Source organism: Molossus molossus, unplaced genomic scaffold, assembly GCF_014108415.1.
Source record: "Molossus molossus isolate mMolMol1 unplaced genomic scaffold, mMolMol1.p scaffold_m16_p_4, whole genome shotgun sequence".
Lineage (NCBI taxonomy): Eukaryota > Metazoa > Chordata > Mammalia > Chiroptera > Molossidae > Molossus > Molossus molossus.
This window is the reverse complement of record NW_023425377.1, coordinates 14,081,263-14,107,853: the sequence shown is the minus strand read 5'-3', so window position 1 is coordinate 14,107,853 and position 26,591 is coordinate 14,081,263. Positions and strand designations below refer to the sequence as shown.

At 42.8% G+C, this 26,591-nt stretch overlaps 1 protein-coding gene across 3 annotated transcripts in view; it reads right to left on the bottom strand.

The window, feature by feature from the left end:
• GABRB2 (gamma-aminobutyric acid type A receptor subunit beta2) overlaps positions 1–26,591 on the bottom strand; it is a 205,361-nt gene that overhangs the window by 128,664 nt on the left and 50,106 nt on the right. For all 3 annotated transcript variants that reach the window (XM_036240450.1, XM_036240451.1, XM_036240449.1), the window contains one exon: positions 5,233–5,453. In XM_036240450.1, the coding sequence (XP_036096343.1) occupies positions 5,233–5,453 (221 nt within the window). The remainder of the gene's footprint in view (positions 1–5,232; positions 5,454–26,591) is intronic.

The following is a 26,591-nucleotide window of genomic DNA, read 5'->3' as shown; positions in this document are numbered from 1 at the left end:
AAAGGAACTTCTAAATAGGATAATAAAAGGCAGGAGGTATTTGATTTGATGATCAAACTGGTACAAGTGAGCTATCAACCAGCCAAAAGTGCAGGTGAGAATCTATATTCAAGAATTACTTTATTCTTTAGCCAGAAGCTATATATTTAAGTTTGGGGAAAAAAAGCATTAATCATAACTTGTAAAAATTATTTCTGTATCCTGTAGATCTTTAAATCAGTTGAGAAAATGGGGGAGTAATAAGCCAGAAGAAGAACAAAAGGAAAGGCTTGGTTAGGAGAAACCATGTTCGTCATTGGAAGTGACTGAGTTCATGCCACGAGGGAGGCTCTGGGAAGGCCACCAGGACCACCTGTTTCTCCAGCCAGACTTCTATTCCCTTGTTTGTGACCTCAGGCTGCCAAATGCAATGGCCGGAGACAGTCGGCTCCACTGTAAGCTTGTGTCCTCAACACTGTTTGAACCGCCTTTACATTTTGCTGAATAGTTCCTTTTTTTTTTTTTGCTCTTGACATGCCTCAACCTTTTCCATCCTCTTCAATTCACTTACTCCCACTTTTCTCATTCTAGACAATGAATGTAGTGTTTCCTTCTTCACAGACTCACGAAAAGATAACTGGGATAATATTCTATCATATAAAACACTGCCTTGATATTTAAAGCTTCCCCTGTCCCTTTCTTCTATGTATTTACCCAATATCCCCAGCAGCCATTTATTTACTGAATAGTAACATTGAACATTTACTATCCGCCATAGACTGTGCTACTCTAAATACGTAATTTCATTTTCTAGTCTGATGTTCAATTATAAATTATTTTACATTCATTGTTCATTGATGGAGATGATGAAAGAGCTATAAAAAAAATGGTAGCATCTAATTCATTCCCTCTTCTTATATATAAGGACATTAAAACCTGAAGATTGTCAAGGTTCAACAAGAAGTCAGTGACAAACTCCAGACTAAAACCCCAGTTCAAGTATCATTATTTTGTTAAGGAAGTTGGTTGCATTGCCCAGCTGTGCCCATTTGTCTCTCTGTGCAGTATTAGAACTCTGCTCCTGGCACCTCTAAGATGATTATCAACCTGAGGGGCAATGGGAAAACTGAGAATAAGCTGCTAACCTGTGTTTTTGGTGATGAGGAAACAACAATATAATTGGAACAAAGACTTCACACCTAGCCTGTAACAATAACATCGAAAATATTTTCCGTATTTCTAAATCTCTTTCTGAACCCCACAACGCACCTGTACCTTAATGCGAGCTTGTTGAGTACCTGGGCACTATCCTTCACACTTGCTCCAGGGGCACAGTCTATCAGCGTGAGCAGACTCCGAGCTCCTGCTGACAGGTCAGGAGCAAAGGGCACACCCTTGCAGGAGGACAATGTCACAAGAGGGGTTATCAAGGTTTTTTATTTGTTTGATTGTTTTTATCCTCACCCAAGGACATTTTTGCATTTATCTTCAGATAGAGCAGGAGGGAGACAGGAGGGGAGAGAGAGAGAGAGAAACACTGAGGTGAGAGACCCATCGATTGATCGCCACCCACACAAACCCAACCAGGGCCGGGGACAAACTGCAACCGAGGTACGTGCCTTAGCGGGAACCAAACCCGGGACTCTCTGGTCTGCAGGCCGACGCTCTAACCACTGAGCCAAACAGGCCAAGGCAAGTCATTGAGGTTTTAACCAAAGAGCTGCCACTGCTCTTTCCTGGGTTAGAGCCTAGCCTGGTGGTCTGTGCTCATGGGTCCCACCCACGGAGCCACACACCCTCTGAGATGCGATGGCCTCATTTGCAGACACAGCTACTACAAGCAGATGTCATGTATAGATATTCTCTACCTCCCAGAGATCAGAAATACCCTTCCTCGGCAGAAGATTTTAAATCTTCAGTGATAGTTTCTATATAATAGAAACAGAGATTCCCAGGGCTTTCACACATGCCTTTTTTTTCTTTTCAAAGGCCTATAAGGAAAATTGAGAGATTAGCACATACTGACCATGAAATTCAACTAGTTTTAATAATTTACAGACTATTATTTATATTTCTATGTTTTAATACCTGAAAATTTCACCGAAGAAACACCCTACAAAGGAGCTTTCTCAGGTACTCTGAATGCCCTCCCTCCCTACTGCCTCTTCCCATCCATCTCTGTGGGTCGCAAGAGGAGCGCAGTTCAAGTCTTTTGCTTTTGCCTTGGACTCATTCATTCATGACACCATATTCTGCCTGATTTCTCGGGCAGTGCCTTGATATTTAAAGCTTTGCCTATCCCAGCCTTCTATGTGCAGGCCTTCAGAAATGCCTTTCAATTTGCCTTTTCAATTCAGACTGATGACCTTGGCCTTTTCCAAGTTCTTTACAATGATCTTGCCTGTGACCCGGAATTCCACACAGCAAACACGATCTCCTGGCCGAACGGACAGGTGTGAACCTACTGCTCTCCGGGGCCATGTTTTATCAGCCAAGATCAAGTCTGTATCTGTGGATCCATTGACAGCTGTTTCCAACTCACTGCCCTTTACCTCCCTTCTCCCCTTTGTGTGCTCTCGGGTGATTCCAGTTAGTCTCTATTCCCATCTTGCCAGGACCTGAGGAGCAGGGCGGAAGGGTGGTGAAGAACATCCTTGTATTTAAAAACTATGCTCTCCTGAGCGCAACTCTGAAATTTTGTACACAAGCTCCTGTTTCTTCCAGAAGACGGATAGAATGATAGTGCCTACATGGTAGGGTTAAAGTCAGTATTTAAAAAAACAATGTAGCCCTGGCCAGTTTGGTTCAGTGGTTAGAGCATCGGCCTGTGGTCCAGAGAGACCCGGGTTCGGTTCCCGCTAAGGGCATGTACCTCGGTTGCAGTTTGTCCCCGGCCCTGGTTGGGTCATGCGGGTGGCAGCCACTCGATGTGTCCCTTTCACATCGATGTTTCTCTCTTCTCTCTCTCTCTCCCTCCCACTCTATCTGCAAAAAATGGAAAAATGTCCTTGGGTGAGGATAAAAAAAAAAGCAATGTTGCCCGGCTGGTGTGGCTCAGTGGTTGAGCGTCGACCCATGCACCAAGAGGTCACCGGTCCGATTCCCGGTCAGGGCACATGCCCAGATTGTGGGCATGATCCCCAGTGGAGGGCATGCAGGAGGTGGGCCATTGGATGTTCTCTCTCATCAATGTTTCCATCTCTCTCTACCTCTCCCTTCCTCTCTCTCCAAAATCAATAAAGAAAAAAAATTTTAAAATAAAAAAGCAATGTAAGTTCTAGCCCAGTGACAAATATATGCTAAGTCCTTTAATGAGTATTAGTGACTGATATTAATCCTGTTACTATTTTAAGGGTTTAAATGCAGCTACTACTAAGCACAGACCTACGTTCTTACTGGACTAGCAGCAATAGAGAATGGCGGGGTGGGAGGTGGGTAACGAGGGAGAGAGGCTGAGCAGAGCTGAATCAACCGTGGCGAAGGTCATTTTAACTGAACTCTTTTTATGAACCTCCTGGAGTGGAGAAAGAAACCTGTGGTCTGCATTCCATTTCCATGAAACAAATTGTTCTATTTATCAGTAGAAACTGGGATGGGACATTTATACATTTCCTGAACAGCCTTATCAATTTCAATTTCAGAATTAACAATACAACTGATAAAACCACCACAAATCAGAGCTTTCTCTGTCCAGAAGTCCTAACTAGATTCATGTCAGCTCTGTTCAGGAGCTTGTACATTTGTCAACAGTCCTGTTGGAAGTGGGGATGGGAGAGAGATGGTTCTGTGCTGATGTGAGTCTGAGTTACAGCTGTTCTGTCCAGTGTATCCTACTGATAAGAACGAACAGTCATCTGTTTCTTTTTGTCTGATTATTGGCGTAATAATATACTGGTCTTCTCTTTTCCCTGTCAATTCCAAAGACATTGTGATTGTTGATTTCCCATCCATTCAACTTTGCATCTCTGCACTCAGAATTTATTGACAGCCTTGACTGAGTTTATTCAGAGAGGAGGTAAAAACTGAAATGGGACATTTATAAATTTCCAGTTCATCTCTTTACCTTCAGTGGCTCACACAGGATATGAACATGCGCTCACTCGCTCTCTCTCTCTCTCTCTCTCTCTCTCTCTGCCTCCCTTAATAGTCAAAGGTCATTTTCTCTACAAATATGATAAACAAAGAAGCAGGCTTATAAGGATCTAAGACAATGTACCTGGAGGCATGCTGAGTATAGTAGATTGTTAAAATGAGACATCCCAGGTAAGAAAAATCAGTGAGCATCATCCCAGTGCACTGGTTAAGAGGGCTGGCTCTGAACTTGGAAGGGTTCAAATCCCATCCTCACAGCTCATTCCTTTGTGATCTTAGGTAAGTTGCATTGGCCTCGATTTTGTATTTGAAAATAAAGATTATAGCAGTTCTTAACTTATGAGGATGCTGGAAGGGTTAACTACATTAATGTATGGACTGTATTTGGCCGACTTATAATACTATTGTTATCATCATTATTATGGTAAAGTAACTACACATTTATGTAAAACAGAATAGATCAGAGGCAACTGAACATTTTGGAATTTAGTTTCTTCCCTTATCATGCAGAGGAATTCTTTGTAGTGTAATGTTTTCAGAGTAAGATATCTTTTTTCCTTCATTTTTTTTAAAGATACTCTTTCTTCTACTAAAAAAACAAACTTTAAAAGAAACTGTCTTGTTTTACACTTTGTCCTCATCCAAACAGCAGAACCATACCATTCTTTTCTGACTAAAGGCACATTTAATCGTGCATATTCAGTGATAGTAAACCTAAGATCCTGACTTTATCTGCAATCTGACTGCTCTTTGGAGGCTGAGACAGTGCAAAACGCCTTCTGGTCATCAGAGGACCAGACCCGGTTCATGCAGCGTACGAGCATCTGCCTCATCCAAACAGCGTGGGACTTTCAGAGCTGCGTTTCCCACGGTAAGGAGACTTGATGTCTCAGCTACTTCGGTACTGTTTATCCCTACCCCTGAAAGAAAGCAGCTTTAGGATCAGCAGCTTATCGACTTTAGATCACCACTTAGGCTGAGCTGGGGCTAAGTCCCTCGGGAAGCACACTGCCCGGAGCCAGCAGGTGTCTGCTGGACAGGAGCTTGGACTGCGTATTGGACTTGAGGGAGCCAGGGACACGGCGCAGCTCGGTCCCCTCCACAGCAAGCAGTAACGGTTCCGTTCAGGGAAAGTCCCGTTCTGACATGCACACTACAGACCTGAGGCCGTAGAGAACAGTCCCGTCGGGATGCAGGCGGATCATGCGGTTCTTGACGGTCACACCGTGCACAAACGACTTCTTGTCGTTCAGGAAGTAGGTGTCGGGCACCCAGAGCTGGTCTGCTACTCGATTGTCCAGAGTTAAGTTTAAAGGTATTACATTATACGACAGCCTCTTATCTCTCCAGGCTTGTTGAAAATACATTGTCAACGTATAATCCTGTGAAAGTGAGCAGAAAAATGCTTATTTTGTACCCAAAACCGACCTGGGAGAAAGGCAAACATTTCTGTATTCACAAGAAAACACATATACATCCCTACTCTGTAAACATATACTATTCCCACACAGGCAAATATGAATGTACTAGACCCACTCTTACTGAGACCTGCTGTGTGTCAGGTACCACCGTAGGGTCTATGGATTCAGAAGGGAAGAGAACACAGCCTCAAGAAATCGATTACACATTACGCAGGAAGAAAAATGGACAGGAATAATTACCTTCACATCAACTCGTCTTTCCCAAAGTGGAACACAGGATTGTTTTAGGTGAGACAAAACAAGTGTAAAAAGTGGTTCATTTATTACAGTGGCAACTGTAAGTTTGTCGATGAAAATCCTAATGGGTCTCATGCAGGTGAGTTTCCCAGGAGACGTGACATTTCCATGAAAACTTATGTCGCTTCCCAGATATGAGCAATGCTCTCTCAGACAGTGTTTCGTGGGAACTTTCATCCCAGGATTATGAATCAGCAGGCTGGGCTCTTTGTTTTTGAGAAACAGTGAGTTGTTGTCAAGGGAAGACGGGCCTCAGAGTCTCAGCATTTCTCAGCTGTGTCCGAAATGGAAATTCATACCATTTCTTTTCACTTCAGTTCCATTAACGATAAATGGGACTTCTAATTCATGCCTGATCTAACCAGAAAATTATTATGCCGATTAAATGCATACCTCAAATGGAATGTGTAAACTACAAAAGCTATATATTATGAATAAAGCTCTTACATATGTATTGTGGCATGTTTTATCCATTAGAAGCCAATGTGCCCAATGTAATTGCTCTCTCACCCTTATTTGGATTACTAAATGAAGGGCCACATATTCATTTAAAAGGATAATTACCTTTCTATTTTAAAATCAGTTCATAATGCCCTACTTGAGAACTGAAAAACACACACACAAAAACCTGGGCATGTGCCCTGACTGGGAATCAAACCAGTGACCTCTTGGTGCATGGGTCAAAGCTCAACCATTGAGCCACACCGGCCGGGCAAAACCAGATACATTTTTGCATGTGTCTATGTTATAAATAGCCTAAAAAGGAGGACATAAACAATATAAGCAATTTATATCGTGTTTGAGAGAACGTATTTAGTGATTTCCAATTCTTGGAGATAAAATGGAATATGTGCATATTATATCTCTATTAGAAGGTAAGGCTACTTAAGCTTCTTTGATGATAAACCCTCTTAAGATGTAGGGGGGATCAGATTGTTTGGATGCTACTGGAGTTTATCAGTCAGCTGAGCCGTGTTTGGAGATAGGAGCTAGTATTGTCTTTGGGCTGCATAGATGGTAATAATGTGAGAGCCTGTGTCATATGCTAACTGCTGTTATTTGTCAGCAAGGCAAGGCCTGCTAAGAAATGCTCCCAGACAGACCCTGGTGATTCTGCTAACTGTCACATCAATTTCTATTTCACTTACTTTTAAGTGACACATCATGGCAATGAATGTCAAGAATGGAAGAAACTGCTGAATCTAAATAACTGGACTTAAACAGAGTGGTTCCGTGTTCCATCCTTTTCCCAGGGCTCTATCCACCCAGGTATATCCTCTGAACTTCCACAGAGAAAGCAGAGCCCTGGCCAGTTTGGCTCAGAGGTTAGAGCATCAGCCCCAAAACCAAAGGGTCATGGGTTCGATTTCTAGTAAAGGGCACGTACCTGGTTTGCAGGTTCAATCCCAGATCTCTATCGGGGTCATGCGGGAGGCGACCAAATGATGTGTCTCTCCCATCCCCCCCCCCACTCTACCCCCTTCTACCTCCCTCTACCGCTCTCCCTCCCTCTCTCTCTCTCTCTTCCTCCCACTCCTTCTGAAGATAATAGAAAAATTTCCTTGGGTGAGGATTAAAAAAACAACAACAACAAAAAACATGGTCTCCAGGGTCAGACACACCAGTTCATGGCCTAGTATTTGGTGTTCCTCTGTTGTGACTTTGTGTATGTTCCTCACATCTCTGTGTATGTTTCCAACTCAAAAGAATATCTAAAGCTCACTGACGTAGGAATTAGGGTAAACACAACTGCTTTGTTATCTAGGGAGAAAAAAGTAGAATGATGTTATCTAGGGAGAAAAAAGTAGAAAAGTAGATCCAAAGCTCACTGACCTAGGAATTAGGGTAAACACAAGTGCTTTGTTATCTAGGGACAAAAAAGTAGAATGATGCCTACAAAATAAGTCTCCCCCATTCATACTGGGGGACATATGGTCCCATAGGATGGGCTGAGAAAACTACCACTACATTTATAGGCTCACAATTCTCCACGTGTACAATGGGCAATGGGACTAAGTGTTTTACAGACTATTTTTAGGAATAAAATAAGTTTATTTCAGTAAATACTTCGCCGACTTTGTGTTTAAATGTATGTGGTCGTTTCAAAATCTTCTGAATGTCTAAAATACATTTTCTATAAACAAAAAGCAAGTATTTGTCTAAAATACTTTTTTTCTCTGCTGTCTGTATAATGTGTTTTATAATACCTAGACTCAACCTTTTCTCATTTCTTTGGCTTAGTGTTATTAAAAAACAGTACAAATTAATTTGCATGTGTTTCTTATCTTTTCTAACTTCACTATTTTGTGAATTGCCTATTATTGTCCTTCGAATATTTTTCTGCTTGGTATTTAACTTCTGCTATTGGATATTTGGATATATACAATAATATTTTATTATTTAGCTATTTTCTTTTACATTTCTATTTATACTTAATTTTATAGTTTGAAACAAAATGGATTAGGATGCCAAGTTATTTCCCTGGTTAAAATCTTCTATTTTTACCCCCTCAAATGGGAAAAAAGGACTTTATATCTGATGTAGAAATTACCAGGTATCTAAGAGCCTAAATAAATATCATAGACACAGTAAGTACAGTCACAGAAAGTAGTAAGTACATTCTCAACATCTGAAACTGTCTCTTCCTTGAAAGCAGACTGTTCCTTACTCCTGGGTATGTAGCCAATATTGTGCATATTTTCTGGTAAACTGTGGACACCACAATTGTCTGGTAATGGCACACATTTTCTTGTGAACTCTTGGGAATACACACAGAAGTCTCTAACGGTGCATACCCTTCGCTCTGACATTTACATTCCTAGGGATATTTGTAGAAAATAATTAAGCAGTACATTTTGAGAGCTCTATCTCCAAATATTAGCACAAATCTCCTACTTGTCTCCATCTGCAACACTAACAAGCTAGTGTAAAACACTACAATTCATGAGCAAATATGCTGTCACTGTTGCTTGTGTCTTTGCTTCTAGCCCTTACCTTCCACATGGTCCTAGAAACGTGAAGTAGATCACGTCTCCCCTGGTTAACATCATCCAAAGGCGTCATCACTCTTAGAATAAAACACAGACTTCCTACCTTGGCCTTTAAAGTCCTGCATGACCCGGACTCTGCACACCTCGTTGATCTCACCTCGTGCTACCTCTTCTCTCCCTCACCTGAAGGCACGAAGCCCACCCCCGCGAACCCTTTCTCTGTTTTACAAATACTCCAAGCTCTTGCAGCTTTGCCAACTTCTGTCTTAGTGACTGACAGACTGGAAAAGCTAGGTCCCTAAGTATGGTTGGCTCTTCCTTGGGACTCAGAGCTCAACTAGAAGGTCAAACAAATGGGCCCTTCCCTGAGCGTCATACCCCATCCCCTGCAGGCCCTGTAACACCCACCCCCTCCCTCATTTATACTATGTTTATAGTACTGACTATTTTTTCTCAACCACTCATTTATTGGTTTTCTTTGAATTTTTTTAATCTCTCTCAATTAGAAGGCAAGTGTCATGAATATAGGGTTTTCTCAAACTTGTTCATCACCGTATCTTCATGCCCAAAAGAGAGCTTAGCATATAATAGCAATAAAAATCTATTTAACTGAAACATGTGAAAGAATCAAAGACAATACATAGAACTTTATCTCCCCTAAATACTTATTACTGCATTAGCAATATAATTAATAAATTGGTCAAGACCATCAGCATGAACCTGAGTAAATAAAACACAGTACGAATACTGGACGGAATAGATGCAGGAAATAAAGTATCAGTTTGAAAAAGATTTATTGACATGAATAGATGTTCTCAACGCAGTATTAATATTTTATATTATTCTATATGATCTTTTTAGAAAGAATACTACAAAACAATATGTACATTGTGATCCCATTCTGGACATAACACATCTATATGGTAGAAAATGTGTCTAAAAGAAAATATAAATATGAACAGTGGTCTCTCTGTATGGTAAGATGACAAGTGATGTTCAATCCTTTTTGTTAATCTACATGTCTTTTCGTTTTATAAAAACAAATACTTTTTGCAACAAAAACAATACACACAAAGAACTCCTGGTTGACCTGAATTATAAAACTAGCATCTAACATCCGATTGTCTTTACTCTGCACATTTAGGAGCTCAGCATGAAGGAGAGGACATGGAGTCACAAAGAATGGAAAACCCTCAGCCTTTTGGCTTGTTGTTAACAAAGCTCACATCTCCCTTGTATCGATCAAGGGGTTTTATCTGGAAAAACACACAAGAAGTAAGAGCTTTAAGTGGTCAACTGTTTTTCTCTTTTCCAGGGAAGTTCACATTTAATCCATCAATTAGAAGTAAAAATCCATCCCTATTTTCCCTCCTAAGTACCAAAAAACAGGAGATCCCAGGATCTTCCTCTGCCACTAACTCCAGTCCACTGTTAGGAAATAATCATTTTACTTCTAACATAAAGGCTTCGAATCTGTTTCTTGTTTAATACTCAGGGAAGATGGATGTGCAGGTGTGCCCCGCCCCCCACACCTATTCATTCTAGAGTTAGCTCTAAGAGCATTCTCCATATTGCAATAGATGTTCTGGTCAGCAGGTTGGCCTACAAAACCTTTCAAAGAGACTCCATTTGTAAAGTCCGACCTTCAGGGCTCCTCACAGCCTCCTCTCCACACTTCACCTCTGCATCTCTCTTTCCTCAACCAAAGTGAGTCAACTGAGATGGAGCGGATGGTCCCTGCAGAAGTTTTAGATATTCTAGGATTCAACGTCACTCCATGTCTCTTCACCTAATCATCTTCCTGAACCTTCTGCTTGAACCAACCTTTCCTACATGGCCCCAATGTATCTGTTACTCACCACTGTGCTTACTCTTCCCATGCCCTTCCTGCTCTGCCTACCCAAGTCCGGCCCTTCCTCCAAGCACCCATGGGGCCTCTCCCGGGGCTCCTTCGGCAGCCCTCAGGCATCCTGACCGGTTCCTGCAGTGCTCTGTGGTGGCCTAGCCTCCCTGACTCCAAATGTTACCTCCTGTAATGTCCTTTACAAAGTGACCCAAGCATCTTATCTTCACCACAACTGATCTTTTATTAATGTCTGTTCATGGGAACTCTAACACTTGTTCTTACTTTACTCTCTGGGCATGGGTTTCAGAGTTTGGTTTTTAACCCCCTTTATTCATCATAATTCTTGAACCCCCTTCCCCCCAAGGAATTTATTCTCCCCACTCACTGGCATTTCATTCTATCCTTTGCCCACACTTCGAACACCCTCGGGGTACTTAGGTTCTTTCTGTTTTTCATAGCTACTCAAATTCCACTAGCAAAGTCCCTAGGGCTCTGGAGGAGGATTTCTGAAGGACACAATTTCTCTAGACAGAGCAAAAAAAAACTCAGAGAGAAGTGCAATGATTCCCACAAAAGCCAATTCCACATTTTTTTTTTTATCCTCACCCGAGGACATTTTTCCATTTTTTGTTCAGATAGAGTGGGAGGGAAGGAGAGAGAGAGAGAGAGAGAGAGAAACATCCACGTGAAAGGGACACATTGAGTGGCTGCCACCTGCATGACCAACCAGGGCCGGGGACAAACTGCAACTGAGGTACGTGCCCTTAGTGGGAACCGAACCCGGGTCTCTCTGGACCGCAGGCTGATGCTCCAACCGCTGAGCCAAATCGGCCAGGCCAATTCCACATTCTTAACTCTTTGCAATGCTCTCTGTCTTACACGTCTGAGCCCACACGCTGGTGATCCAATGACAGGTCATGGTAATATTTCCATGTGCTCAGCTTCCTCAATGAGAATGCAAAGGAGGAGCACTCAGCTCCCCCTTCATAGAACCGTCACACCAGATGTTCAATGGCAGCTGCTCTAACTGCTAGAGACACACGTGGGACATCAGAGCTACACCTAAGACCACCCGAAAGGGAAATCCAACCCAAAACTAATACAAAATAACATTGAATGTAAATTGTAATTGAAAAAAAAAATTTTAAAGAAGTAACTGATTATTTTTTTTATGGAAACTAAAATGCACATGGTCTAAGCAATGAGCTCTTCCACCATTTTGCTTAGTTCATTTTCATGTTATTGCAGACTAAACTCCTCAGTGATGATGGGACCTAGTCTAAGGATGGCTAAAAAAAAAATCAAATAATTAAAACTAGTTATCTCTGTCCTTTATTTTAATACAGCAGGGGGCTCCATTCACCCTGAGATAGTCAACATTAAAAATACACTTAGTCTGTATGATTCGTTCCCTATCATTTTGTGCATTTTTTATTACTCTATAAATTAATCTCAAACTGCTATGGGGTATTTTTTATCTAATTAGTCTTTCCCCTATTTTAATACCTAACACTGGCCTTAGGCTAACACTTGTCACATGCCCTGTCTCATTAATCATCACAACAGCCCTGTAAGTTATATACTGAATTCTCCACTTATTAGGTACTGTGAGACGGGCATGCTACCCGCCCTCCCGAGATGTCATGCTCTGTAACGCAAAGGAAATATGGTTCCTTCCAGTCAATAAGTTCATCCAAGGACAGTGGTTAGCCGAATGCCTGGCCCAGATGAAGGGTTTGCTGTTTTTGTCGGCATCGTTCTCACTATTTCTTTTCCAGGTGACCCACCGGAAACAGGGAAGTGAGTGACTTTTCCGATGTCACTCGGCCGGTCATTCTCTAACTCATGGCTTGGCCGGCAGCTCTGACCATGGAGCCCGTGTCCTTTGTGCTACATGGAGCTGCCTCTGGAAGACCCACGTCACAGCCAGTTTTCATTTTGATGGATCGTTTCCCCATTTTGCTTCTATTCTCCTCTACCTCTCCTCAAAAAGTAAGGGGCAAAATCTATCCATGTACCCATTCATGCACCCATCCATCCATCCATCCACCCACCCACCCACCCACCCATCCATATACAGTAATAAGAACAAACTAGAACAATGTAGGGCATACGTAAAATAATTTATATAATTTATATCTTGGAAGGGAAAAGGTGAATGCTGATCCCTGAGAATTCTCTGGGATTCGAATACTGAAGTTGTGCATACATGCACGTATTCCTGAATACAAATACACAGACCCAATTTTATACCAAAGGTGATTGCACCAACCAGCTTTGATCCTGCAGCACGATGAAAACATCTCTGGTTCTGCAGAGTGTGCGCCTTGTGACCCAGAAGCCCAAAGTAACCAGAGGGACTGCAGGGTGCTACCTGTAGCGATTCACTTATTTGAAAGTAATCCAAATGGAAAACGATTTCTAGCAAACTAAAACATGCTCAGTTTCGATTCAGACCATTTCAGGAAGGTTTTCTTTTTTTCAGTAGAATGGTGGCAATGGCTATTTACCTCTTAGATCAAACGATAAGAAACAGACATTTTTTTTGCTAGTTAAAAATGTTTGACATCTTAGCAATTTTATGTGGTTCAATCTACCTATCTGTTAGCTAGTATAAGAGAAATTTTATTAATTATTAAGTTTATTTGACCACAATGAGTAATTTTAGTTTCTAAATAGTAGTATATACCTATACACACTAATTTTCAAAAATAAAAAAGCAAATTATTTTTATAATTCTATTTTTAAAATACATTTTTATTGATTTTTTTTAGAGAGAAGGAGAGAGAGAGAGAAACATTGATCAGCTGCCTCCTGCACGCCCCCTACCGGGGATGGAGCCCACAACTCGGGCATGTGCCCTGACTGGGAATCGAACCTGGACCTCTCAGTCCATGAGACAACACTCAATCCACTGAGCCACACCAGCTGGGCTATAATCCTACTTTTAAATGGTTCTGAAATTTGTGTTCAGTTAAGAAGAAAACTCAGAGTATGTTCTAACACTTAGGGATTTGTGAAATTCTATTACACTTTTTCCCTTGAAAAAACAACAATGTCCAAGCTATATAGATTGTATTCACAGTTATATTGCAATCACCCCAAAAAGAAACTCAACAGGTGTTTCTAAATAATATTATCATGAACATTTATATAACCCTCCCATTATAAAATGCCAGAAGTTGGGCACTATACCATCATCTAAGCTGAAGGGGAGTGAAGATAAAGGGAGAAAATTTCATAAATATTTAAAAATTTTAAGAATAGAACAAAATTTTCTCCAAGAGCACAGGTTTGGTTGAATTGACTAGGAGAAATTAACTTGGGATAGATCTAGTCTTCAAGGAGAACTGCATTGATGGCTCACTGACATGACACCCTGAAGTTATTTTAAAAAACTCACATTGAGTAACAGAAGTTAGACACATATCACCATTCTATTTTCAAACCGAAGAAATTCAGTGAGCGATCGTTGATGTAAATTACTGCTTTCACTGGCTCTGGTGTAGCCGATAATGGCTTCGAAAGTGATCTTTGAAATGTGTGCTGTTACGTTTTAAGAATCCATTGTCTTCCCACAGAACAACGGCCAGTGGTGCCCATTATTAAGTACACTGGCATGAAATTATTTATAGGATGCTCCTTGTGTTTTCAATCCCCCCGTGGAGTTTCCTGCAACGGTTCATTCATCTGCTGGGTGCAGAGATTCTGGGGAGAAGGGAACAGACAGAGCCCAGGTAGATTTCCATCAGCATTCGTCACGGCAGACTAGGGTGCATATACCTCGTACTATGCATCCTTACAGCAAAGGGACTGGCTTTACCTTACTTATGCACACTTGCAATGGGTAGACACGATCCTCTCTCATTGGACTACTTTATTTTTTCCTTCCATTCTAAGCAGTGATTTCACAGGAAAAGTGAAAAGTACACCGGCACTGGCAGACAGAGACAGGCGGTGCTATGCAGACACTTTCCAATATTTTAGATGCTTATTTTTGTTCCGCTCAGTATGGGAGAGGCTCCTTCTCTCTGAAGCAGCAGCCCCAGGAGAGATCTGACAGTGTTAAAAAGAAAGGACGTTTTAGAATAAGTACACAGCATGGCTTTCATCCTTTCGACAAGCTTGCAGCAGCTGAGAAGAAGGCCAATTTGCAGATCCCGGCTAGAGCAAAGACGATATGCTGAGTCAGTGCATCCCAGAGAACACCCGATGTGCTCGGATGAAACCGACATGCACTGGATCACCTTTGGAGGCAAAGCCGGGCTTTTCAAAAAACGTTGAGATGAAAGTGGCATTGGGCACGGAGCTTTACCACTGCTTCTGCCTTTGTGAGATTTTCCTATTATCCACGGACTGCAGCCACAGGCCGGAGTTCTGGGGGTGGCGTGGCATTTCCTTGCTTGGTTAGCAGGACCACCCACTGCAAAGCTCCCTTCCGCAAGCGGAGAGCCAGCACTGGACAATCCTTACCTTCTGCACCCCCACTCCCTCCTCTAGTCCTGGCCCCGCAGGAGGGGCAGGCTACATCAAAGGTCGTGCTCATTGGTTTTGATAACCCTATGTAAAGATATGATGAAGAATATTTAATTAGCTCAAAACGTCACTATCCAGAGAAACCACGAACACGTCGGAGCTGTCCTCTAGGTACTTTTTACAATGAAGAGCTCTCATTCTTAAAAATGGAGGGTCTCATCCCAGGTGAGTATACACACGCGCACACACACAGACTCGTAATCCTTGTGCTTTATAGAGCCGAGCCCAGTCCTCCCCACCTGCTCTCGGCTTGCTTGAGCCCATCAAATGCGAGCCAGTACGACGACTCACGTTCCAACCACAGCAGCCCTCTCTCTCCCCTTCCGCGACTCGGGGGGAATGACAGAGACCTCAAAATGAAAAGAACCCGCGTCTCTGAACTGCAGCATAAAGAAAAGCTGCTCGCTAAAAAGGAAGCTGGTGTTAGCTTAATGCAGCGGAGAGCAATAAATTCACCAGATGCTGATCCATTAAATTCATGGATCATGATAGAACCGGAGTTTCAATGACTAGTTGACTAACTCCCTGTGCTGCCTCTGACAGGAATCCTCCCATAGCCCCCCTGCAAATCGGAGAGAACCGTGCCCATCTTGCAAGATTCTTGTGAGAATAAAACACATGTAGGTACTGCTGTGCACCGTGCAAAGTCAGTGTTCTGTATGAGCAGTAAGCCAGCAAATAAAACAAACATTAACTATTTGTAGCGCCTGGCTATTGTTTTTCGTTTACCAAACTGAAACACATTTTCATTTCTTTATCACCGTGTGCATTATATGTCACCTGCTTCTCAAGAGGACCTGAGCTGACTGATTAAAAACCTGTTTGCCAGGAGCTGGTGTTGAAGCAAATTAGATGCGCTAGGAGTGTAAACTTGCTTAACGTAAGGCCATTAGTACACTTAATAAAGTTTAAAAAGTGCTACTTTTATCCGTTGAGAAATGCATTACAGTTTATAGTTTGATCGTGAATGTAACAATGCCACTCACTCTAGGATCCTTAAAATGATGGGGAAACATTCTCTCCGTCAACTAAGCTGAAAGGCTATCCATTTGGGTTTGTAAATCAACAGTAAATGTACACTCCCATTCTTTTTTTTTTTATGGACTTTTTAAAAAATTTTTCTTTATTGATTTTAGAGAGAAAGGAAGTTAGAGGGAGAGAGAGATAGAAACATCAATGAAAGAGAACATCGATTGGCCGCCTCCTACATGCCCCCCACTGGGGATCGGGCCCAAGACCTGGGCATGTGCCCTGACGGGGAATCGAACTGGTGACCTCCTGGTGCATGGGTCAACACTCAACCACAGAGCCACACCGGCTGGGCCTCCCATTCTTGACTAACAGAAAATATATGACTGAAGGCGAACAAACATGGAATAGTAGACACAAATTTAGTAACACAAATAGACATCTACTTAAGCATCGAACACACTTACCAACTATTTGGTTATCTTGTATTACACGCGATGCCAAGTATACCACGGAGGGGGCAAAGGTAGGTCTGGGCCCAGTTTTCAAGGATAGTATTTGAGTTTTCCCTGAACATGTAGACCAAAGGCAACTGGGTGGACTGGATGCCATGGCAAGTACGGCTGTGCACGTGAAGAAGCCTATTGGTAGCTCACAGTGAGGATTAGAATTAACATACAGAAAGGCCTCCTGAGAATGGGAACGCTCTAGCAAATAAGATACAAATATATGAATAATTACTGGCATTTTTAGCACTTTCTCTTCAACAAGTTTCCTCCTAATAACTATACTTTCTTATTTCTAAAGAGAAAGAAATAAAAACTGCTATAGATGTACCAGGGTCCTACAATAAATTGAGTTGTTCCATAACAAAATACATTTCTGACTTTCTCAAAGTGAAATATAAATGGCAATTTAAAAATAGGTTACGCACCTCTATACACGGCACAGATATCACTTAGAATAGGCCTGTTTTCTGAATCCTTTTCTGGGAAGAGGAATAACATCTTACCTACCCCAAAGCAGAAGCGTGCTGAGAATGTACAATTCATTCCATCCCTGAATCTGGCATGAACCATGGCCAGTGCTAATCCATTTAGGGAACCTTAATAATAAAAATATAAGTTTTATAAAAAAAAAATCTGCGTGCATTCTGACCCCATTGCTCGAGGGCAGAGCTGTCCATGCGTTTTCTATACTTAACACCAAACTGAAAATTCAGAATCCAGAATGACTCAGCCATTCATTTTTCCCAGGGTCTGTGGGTCAATGATCCCGAAGGCATCCGATGGATGGTCCGGAATCCCCAAAGCATCACAGAAAGTCCACCTCTCAGAACCAGGAGGCCCTTCGTTTGGAGTCCAGCCCTCTAAATGTAGAGAAGAGGAAGCTGAGACTTGTACGTCTGCCCACGACCATTCGGCCACTCAGGGGCTGGGTGGAGCGGACTGCAGGGTGATGGCCCACGCCACCCTGCGTGGTCTCCCATCCTCAGCTCCGTCAGGAACAGTGAGCTGTGCTGCTTTCGGATCTTCTCACTCCCCATCAAACACCCCCCGAGGATGTAGGTGGGAAGGTGGCAAGGGCCACGTGTCCTTCATGATGGATCCATCTATGCCTTAGCGTCAGAGATTTAGGAAATCAAACCATACGCTTTCTACCGAAGGAGACCTGCCCAAACTGTTCTGCTAAGTCTACCCAGCTAGCGTGGCTGTGTTCTGGTTGGTTCCTGATTGAAAGACAGAATGTAGATGATTATGTAGCAAGACAGCCACTGTGACTGTTTTCAAAGCTCAACATCATTCCTTGTCATTTTAATACTTCTTTTTTGAAGTGGTCTCCGAGGTAGTCTGACGGCAGAAAGGCCACCTTGAACGTTTGTTAATACTCAAGCTGCCTTCTCCATGTAGGTTAAGTGATGTCTGGGCCACTGCCAAGTCGATCCAGAGCAAGTACCTTTCCCCCACACAGTGCTGGACGCACAGACCCTGTCTTAGAAATGAGGTGCGCCAGAGGCATGGGTATGATTGCATTTCTTCTTCTTTTTTAATCCTCACCTGAGGATATTTTTCTATTTATCTTCAGATAGAGTGTGGGGGGAGGGGGAAGAGAAAGGGAGAGAGAGAGAAACATCGACGCTAGAGGGACACACAGACTGGCTGCCTCCCCCACAACCCTACCCCGACCAGGGCTGGGGACTAACCACAACCGAGATACGTGCCCTTGACTGGAATCGAACCCATGACTCAGTGGTCTGCGAGCCGATGCTCTACTGCTGAGCCAAACTGGCCAGGGCACATTACTTCTTTTAAAACACATACTTGATAGTTCTATATGAGATAAATATCCATATACCCCCTCCATGTGGCATACAAGTCCACTGATGAGATCTGCCCTATTTAACATAGGAGTTGGAGAAGATTTATTTGGAGATGGGTATTTCATTCCATGTTTAATTGACACTATGAACAGTCTGGAAAAGGAGGCAGCAACTATTCCGTTTGACTTCAGAATCTCTAGACTTGCACAGAATTATTTCCTACTTGACTGTGCTAGGAAGTTTCACATATGTCATCGGCCTAGCCAAAATGTGTTCCAAAAAACTAGTTTCACTCAGATGTTCCTTAAGAAAAGGATGCCATGATCAGATGCGTGAGGGAAAGACTACGTATATTCGATAGTTTTTCTTATAAATTTATCAGGCACATTCATTTATTCGGATCTCTGAGAAGTCCTGCAGTAAAGAATTATTCACTTTGTTTAGTCCAGAATTTCTCAAACTCAGTGACCATGCAATGAACAGGAACTAGTAGGATGAGTTTTGCAGACTCACTGAGAAAGGATCACACATCACAGCACACCATTCCCACCCCTTCCCCATTTACATGGGATGCGTCTGTGCTTATTAGGAAGGGCCTCTTGTTTTTTATTTCTCTCTCAGCCCGTGAGCTACACCAACAGAGGGCTTCTCTGTGTCTTACTTACTGCTGTATCCCCAGGGATGAGCAGAGGACCTAACACGCACTTATGGCTCAAAAATAATTCTGAATAATAAATGGATGGTGGTATTCTGTTACTTAAAAAAAATAAGATACAGACAGCCAAAACAAAAAAAACCCAAATCAAAATGTTAGGTTAAACATTCTACAAGAGCAATGTCCTCATCTCTTCATTGAATATGTATTATAAAAAAGGTACTAAAGTGAGTTAAAATAGATTTAAGATAAATAACTTGAAGATGTAAGTTATACTCCTAGATTCAGAATTCTGCTTCCGAAAAGCCCACTGTTAAGGAAAAGTTGGTAAAAATTTTAATATGTTTTGCTATAGGAGGAAACATCTAAAACAGAAAGGTAAAATTGTTACTGGTTTAAAATACAGCATAAAACAGTATCAAATGCATCTGGTTATGATTTAGACTAAACAAATCTGAATGAAAATACAGTCAGTAGTAAGGTGTTAACAGGGGTTGGAATATTATAATTTTATCTTCTTAGTCCAACCTTCCTCTTTAATAAAAGATTCTTTTCTCCCAACTTCCTGACAGATGGTAACCCAAATTCTGCTTGGATACGTCCAGTAACAAATCTCTCTACCTGGCATGGCCGGCATTGCCCTTTTGGATGAGACAATTATAAAAAACACACCACCCTATATGCCTTTCACCCACAGACATACTCAAATGGGTTCTACCTTTAAAAATGTAACTGATATGTGATTTGAGAAATCTGTCATAAACTAAGTCTCAAAGGCCAAGGGAATGATTAAAAAATTATAATTTTATTTCATCCTCCATGTCCATTTCGTTATCACTGTGCCCATCTTATTTGATTCAATCTCAATGTTTTTCATGGATAGTTTCGTTTTTTATTATGTTATTAATTTTTCCCCATCACCATTTATTCCCTCGATGCCCTTTTCCACCTCCACCCACTCCCCTCCGCCCCCAATCACCACACGGTTGTCCATGTCCATGAATGTGGTCTCTCTCTTCTTCTTTTTCTTTAGTTCAATCCCCACCCCCCACCCCCACCCCGGAGCTGTCTGCCTGCTGTCTCTGAGTCTGCCTCTAGTTTGCTTTGTAGACCAGTTTGTCCATTAAATTCCACATGCAACGATTACTATTCCCGGATGTTTTTTTTCAATTAATTTTTTCAGATAGAGTGGGAAGGAGAGAGAGAGAAAAAAACATCAATGTGAGAGAAACACATTGACTGGCTGCCTCCCACATGACCCCAAACAGGGCCGGGGACGAACCGTAACCGAGGTACATGTCCTTGACCGGAATCCAACCCACGACTCACTGGTCTGAGGGCCAACGCTCTAACCACTGAGCAACACCGGCCAGGGTACTATTCACTATTTAAAACATCAGCCTGAAATATGTCTAGAGAGTAACATATATTTATTTCTTGAAGACATTCACAAGTATTTACCATCCTCTCCGGAGTTTAAAAGAAGTCACAGATGAAGTAAGTCACTGGGATATAATGTACAGCACAGAGAAGACAGTCGATGACATTGTAACAACTTCGTACAGTGACAGATGATCACTAGACTCATCGTGGTGATCACATCGTAAGGTAGATACATGCCACCCCACTATGCTGTCTACCTGAAAAGAATTTAGCATTGTATGTCATCCACACTTTAACAAAACCAGTCATCAACATGTGCTCAGGTCCTGTCTTACCAAATCCCCCTTCTCTGACACGCCCTCGATCAACTGTCCTGGGGCTAACGAAGTCGACACGTGTCCTCCGAGCAGCGGGGGCGCAGTGCGGCGCTTGGAGGGGGCAGTCACTGGCCGAAAGTGCGGCCGGGGGCTCGGGCTCCAGAGGGACCAGCCACCCAGCTACCGCGCGTGAATTCCTTCTCCCGCCTCCCTTCTACCCAAGGCAAACCAAAACACGACGCTCCTTGTTTTTACTGTTCATTTTCTAGAACACGAGGCTCAGTACAAAACGAAATATCAGAAAGCACGAACATCCACACTCATAGCAAGGAGTTGACTCTGTGCAAATGCAGCTGAAACCGCATTCCCTTACCTCCACCCCACGATTCCCAGCTGTGTACTGGCCACTGTTACCTAGATGACATCACACGGGTGACCAGACCCAGTTCCTCGGCCTCGGGCCTTGTTCCCTCCAACTGATTCTCCACACGCAGTTCTGACCACGGGAGAGTTCACACTTCTATCCTGTGGTCCTCGGGGACCTGTGTACTGTTTCCGCCTCATCCCCAGAAATGTCCGAGCTGGGAGGTTCTTCTTCAGAACACTTAACCTGTTCAACGTCCTTGAGGGGCTAGGTTACCCAACAGCTGCACGTGGGCACCAGCTACTTCCTCTGCTCATGACCCTGCTCTTCACCTCCTACCTGAGGGTTTCCCATCAGTTCTTTCGGTCCTGAGGTCTACAGCACGTCCTGCAGGAAGCCTGTTCTGACGACGAGAGTGTCCGTCTCGGTGGCACCCCCTACTGCTGCCTGCAGGGGCCCCGAACGTGCCGCTGTCCCGTCAGCGTGCTCGCAGTGAGCCTGGGCACACCCGGATTACAGAGCAGTAATCCAGAACTTTTGTGCAACACACGGACGGATGGAAGGACAAAGCGCTTCTGAATACAGCGGAGAAAGAACAATGCAACCCAAACCCTGCAACACGAGGAATAACTGAAGGGGATAGTTTGGAGACACCTGAGGAGAGGGTCATGTTTACATGGGCTAGTCCAGTCCTGGATTGACAAAACCATCATGGGAGGAAGAGAGGCCACTTGTGAGTAACTGGAGCCGGAAACCCTGGCTAAGAGGCAGACGCTGAGGCAGCAAAATTTGACTTAACCGAGACATAATTACCTGATCGTTATAGCTATCAAAATGTACATGTCTGCTATAAATAAGAGAAATACGCTGTCAGGCAGGAGTAAAATGTAGACATAGGATACATAAAGAGTCACTTGTCAGAGAGTCACTGTAGCTGTCGATGCTGTAGAGAAGACAGAAATATCAGGTGAAGACTTTCAATGGATGGCTCATTGTGATTATCCATGGGGTGAGGAATGACTACGACCAAAGCCATGACTGTCACTACCACCCAGCAGCAGGGGCCGAGGACGGGCCGAACACACTCTTTTATGTTTTATACAAATTACTTTTTTTTTTTTTTAATCCTCACCCGAGGACATTTTTTGATATTTTGTTGAGATAGAGTGGGAAGGGGAGAGAGAGAGAGAGAAACATCGACGTGAAAGGGACACATCGAGTGGTTGCCACCCACACAACCCAACCGGGGCCGGGGACAAACTGCAACCGAGGTACGCGCCCTTAGCGGGAACCGAACCCAGGTCTCTCCAGACTTCAGGCTGACGCTCTAACCGCTGAGCCAAACCGGCCAGGCCCATACAAATTACTTTTAATCTTCACAATAACTTCAAAGTGAAACGTCCTCCTCACTTTTTCAAAATTAGGAAATTGAGAATTCAGTTGCTTATTCAAGGACCGCAGTTCGATGACAGAGCAGGATGCGAACTTGGGACTCTCCGTGTCCAAGGCCCTCACTGCGGGCCAGGTCCGGAGTGCATGGTGCCACAGGTCAGAAAGAGCATGGCTGCCAGCCGCTGCCTCTGCCTGCCCCAGTCCATTCCTTCAATCTTGGTGATAGCAACTCCCCCCCTCCCACAATATGCCCCACACTGGGTCCGTGAAGTTCAGGTGGCACTGACCTCCCACTCTTGAGATGTTCCTGTGACACACACCTGGCTGGATTATTTCATGTGGTCATGTGACTCCAGCTAATTTAGTGAAGCTCAATCCTATGACGTCTGTTGGAGCAACTTGGGGAAAGAAGCTATTTCCCTTTGTGCCCTGGAACTTCGGAGGTCATCGTTTGGAAGGCACATGTCTGGGAATAAAGACAACGAAAAGGAAAATACAGGCAAGAGATGGAGACAGGCCCATAGCTCATGGTGTTGTCTGAGCACCTAGACCCAGCCATGCCTAGAGCAGGACAGTGCCTGGTCATTGGAACTACTGAGATAATACAGCCCTTCCTCGCGAAGCCTGCTCGTGCTTTGTCTCTGTCACTGGCCATTCAAGTAAACCAGGCAAATACACGGAACACCCATTGATGTCGGAGCAATCCCAGACACGTGGGTCCACAGTGAACTTTGAAAATTAGGCAGGATGTGCAGAGGACAGGGGAAAGGTTTCCTCTTTAGCTACATAAATTTTTATTAAATGCCCATCCCCTACCAGACCACTTGCTTGAAAACAGTCATCATACAGTGAATAAGCCACTATCCTTCCCCTCCCGGTTCTGAGAGTTTGGTCAGTACATTCCATCCACCACAGTTGAATGAACTCCAGAAGACACTGCCCACTGAGTCTAAATTCCTGGAAAATGCACACACGAAAACACTTTGTCAACAGTGATAGATTACATTTTACTCTCCTGCACATGTGATTCTCAGAGATTCTGATTTCACTGGCTCACCCAGGCACCTGACAGCATCTCAACGGTGAGAACAGACAACAGGTGACAGGCTGGAAGGACAGTGCCTGCATTTTCAGTGTGCGGGTCTGTGGCACATTAAGTCAGCCGTGTAATGTACACATTTATGTATCAACTTGGTGGCTTTCTTTCTGCCACCCTGAAGAAACTGATGAGCCTTTTCCTCCCATACGATCCTATGTAAGTCCCCTCCTCTGCAGCTGGTAGTAATAAATATTCATTGCAGAGAGGCACGACCTCAACACTAGCCACCTACTGTCTCCCCAGGGCTAGAGAAGGCACCGTGATGAACAAGTCATTTTGGACATCAAAACACACAACCCATGTACCGCTGGTTTTTGTATATGCTTTGGATTCCATTACACAAGGAATCTTTACTAAATTTACCAAGATGAGAGAAGAAATGCAGAGTTTGACTCAGTGATAAGATTGGGTAGTCTGAAAGCAAATTTCTAAAAGATTACTCCGGGACCTCATTCCATAGCTTGTCCTCGTGCTGTCCAACAAGCTAGGAAACCGATGTTTCCTTCTAGGTCCGCCTGCCTCAGCAACACCACATGGGTGATGGTGAAAATGGTCCTCCTCCAATTCTCCTGGTGAGAAGTATTCATCTATTGCCCCACAGTCTTCTGAGTGACAAGCTCATCTGAAAAATTAATTCAAGATGTGATGTTTTTAATCTTATTATAGAAAAAATTTGAAAAGGTTGCTTTCCTAGATGTTATCATAGAGATCTCTACCTTTTTTTTTTCCCTCAACGTGGCAGAAAATGATAAAAATTGGACTTAGAGAGATTTGGGGGAAGAGTCACAGGATTCCCCTCTACCCACACTCTTACTGATTGTTCTCGTGAAAAAGGCCGTGCAGAGTAAATTGTAAGTACGTTACTATTGGGGTTAAGAGACTGAAATGGATTTTTGGAAAAGGAAAAAAATTAAGTGTTTGGCTTATGGAACGGAAGAGAGAGGGTCAAAGCGTTTGTATGAAAAGTGGAGATGCCCAGAGAGGGTGGAGCGGAAGCACCTGGCCAGGCACATGTGGTCTAAATTTGTCTTTTAGTTTTGTTTTTTCACTTTTTTCTAAGGACCTTAAGACTCCAACAGCTTCAAGAGACCCTTCAAGTCTCATGCTGATGGGGAGACGCAGATTCAATGCTGGGACATGATTCCAGGCCCAGGGAGCGCTGATCCTCAGCTACTCTGGGAGGATGTACGATTCCTCTCATTGTGGTCTTTATTTTTCTTTCCCTATGGCTCATTATCTCACTTTATGCATTTTTTTGGCGGAGAAATGACTTTAGAAATATGGTTTTATGGCTGGAAAGATACTTACTAAATCCTTAGGGTGGGGAAGTTATTGCCTCTTACTATTTTATGATTATCGGCTTTTGATTACAGAATGTTTTAAGGAAATCTCTCAGTGGTTAAAATGGTTGATTTTTTTCACATTACAGTTATCTTTTTATTATCCTCAAGTGAGAAATTAATTTATCTTCTAAATCCTTATCTAATTTTTTCAGTACGCATGGCACCAGAAAATCTGTTCTCCAGCCTAAAGCAAAAAATGTTCACCTGTTGCATTGTTACTAATTTTACATGGCATCTCTTCAAAACAAAATATTTACAAAGGTATAGATTGATGTCAGGCTGGTAAGCGACAGATAATATTCCCAGCTAGGAAAAAGCACTTAGCAAAGTCATGAATCAGAATTCTGTCCACGGCTGTGTTGCAAGGATAATTATTTTTTGACATTATGTTAAGTGCCTCTACTTCGATTATGTGTCGAAGGTTAACATATTATTAGAGACCAGAAATGCCTTCTAAAGAAACGCAAGACATACTGAAATTCAAGCTGATCGTCTGATGGTTAGAACCGTGGACTGTAACGAAACAGCCATTCTTCAGATGAATAGAGGATCCGTGGTGAAGACAGATGGTTACCGAGTGACAAAGCTGTAAGTAATAGGCTTTCTAACCAGTTTCTTCCCTGCAGAGATGATCGGCCGAGTTCTGCAATCAACTCCATATCTTGCAACAATATCAATACAATAGAAAATAGAATGCCCCTCAAAATTATTATTATTTTTTTTAGCAACTTATGAAAAAGACAACACAAAGGAGGCAGATAATAGCAGATAAAAACAGGTAACGTTTATGAAGCACATATTCTGGGCCGGGAAATGTCCACGGTTATCACAATTTATTCTTTGGAACTACTGTAGGAGGCGGATTATTATCACCCTCTTCTTTTCTTACATAGGAGGGAATCAAATGACAGATGGGGCAAATGAATGTGTCAAAGTCACACATGCAGGAAATGAGGGAACCTGAACTCAAATGTGGGCACATCGACTAAAGAACTGAGGGTTTCACCGGTGCAACAGCTTAGTCAAATTACTAGTACAGGCTACATTAAGAAAAATGTATCAGAGCATGTACTTGGCAAATACTGAAGTTGCTGTACAGGATTTTTCCCTCCAAACTACACTGAACAAACCACATTGAAATATTTATATAGTCAAGAAACTATCTTCTGAGAAGAAGAATTAAAAAAAAAAAAAACGCTCCCCAAAATGCTTAGCCTGAGGCGTATTCAAAGCTCTCCAGTTGACATTTCTAAGACTACAGCTTCGACTCTGTATAAGACAGAACTGTTTTTATAAAGTTAAGTTCTGAATTCAATCAAACATGGATTACAGGGCGGCAGACGGGAAAATGCCTTTGTAGTAGGTCAGAAAATCCAATGTTTGTGCTGTAAGCATGGAAGGTGGTTGCTGGATTTCAGGGGGCAAAAAGAAATCTGTCCCCCAAATAAATGCTTTCAGAGGTTTGGGGGTGGGTGGGATATGTTCATGTCCGCTGCCGTGTGATCAGTTGTATAGCCATTGTAGTCATTTACCTATAATTACTCTCTCTGCCTAGGAGTCCATCAATTTCAGAAATAAATGATACAAG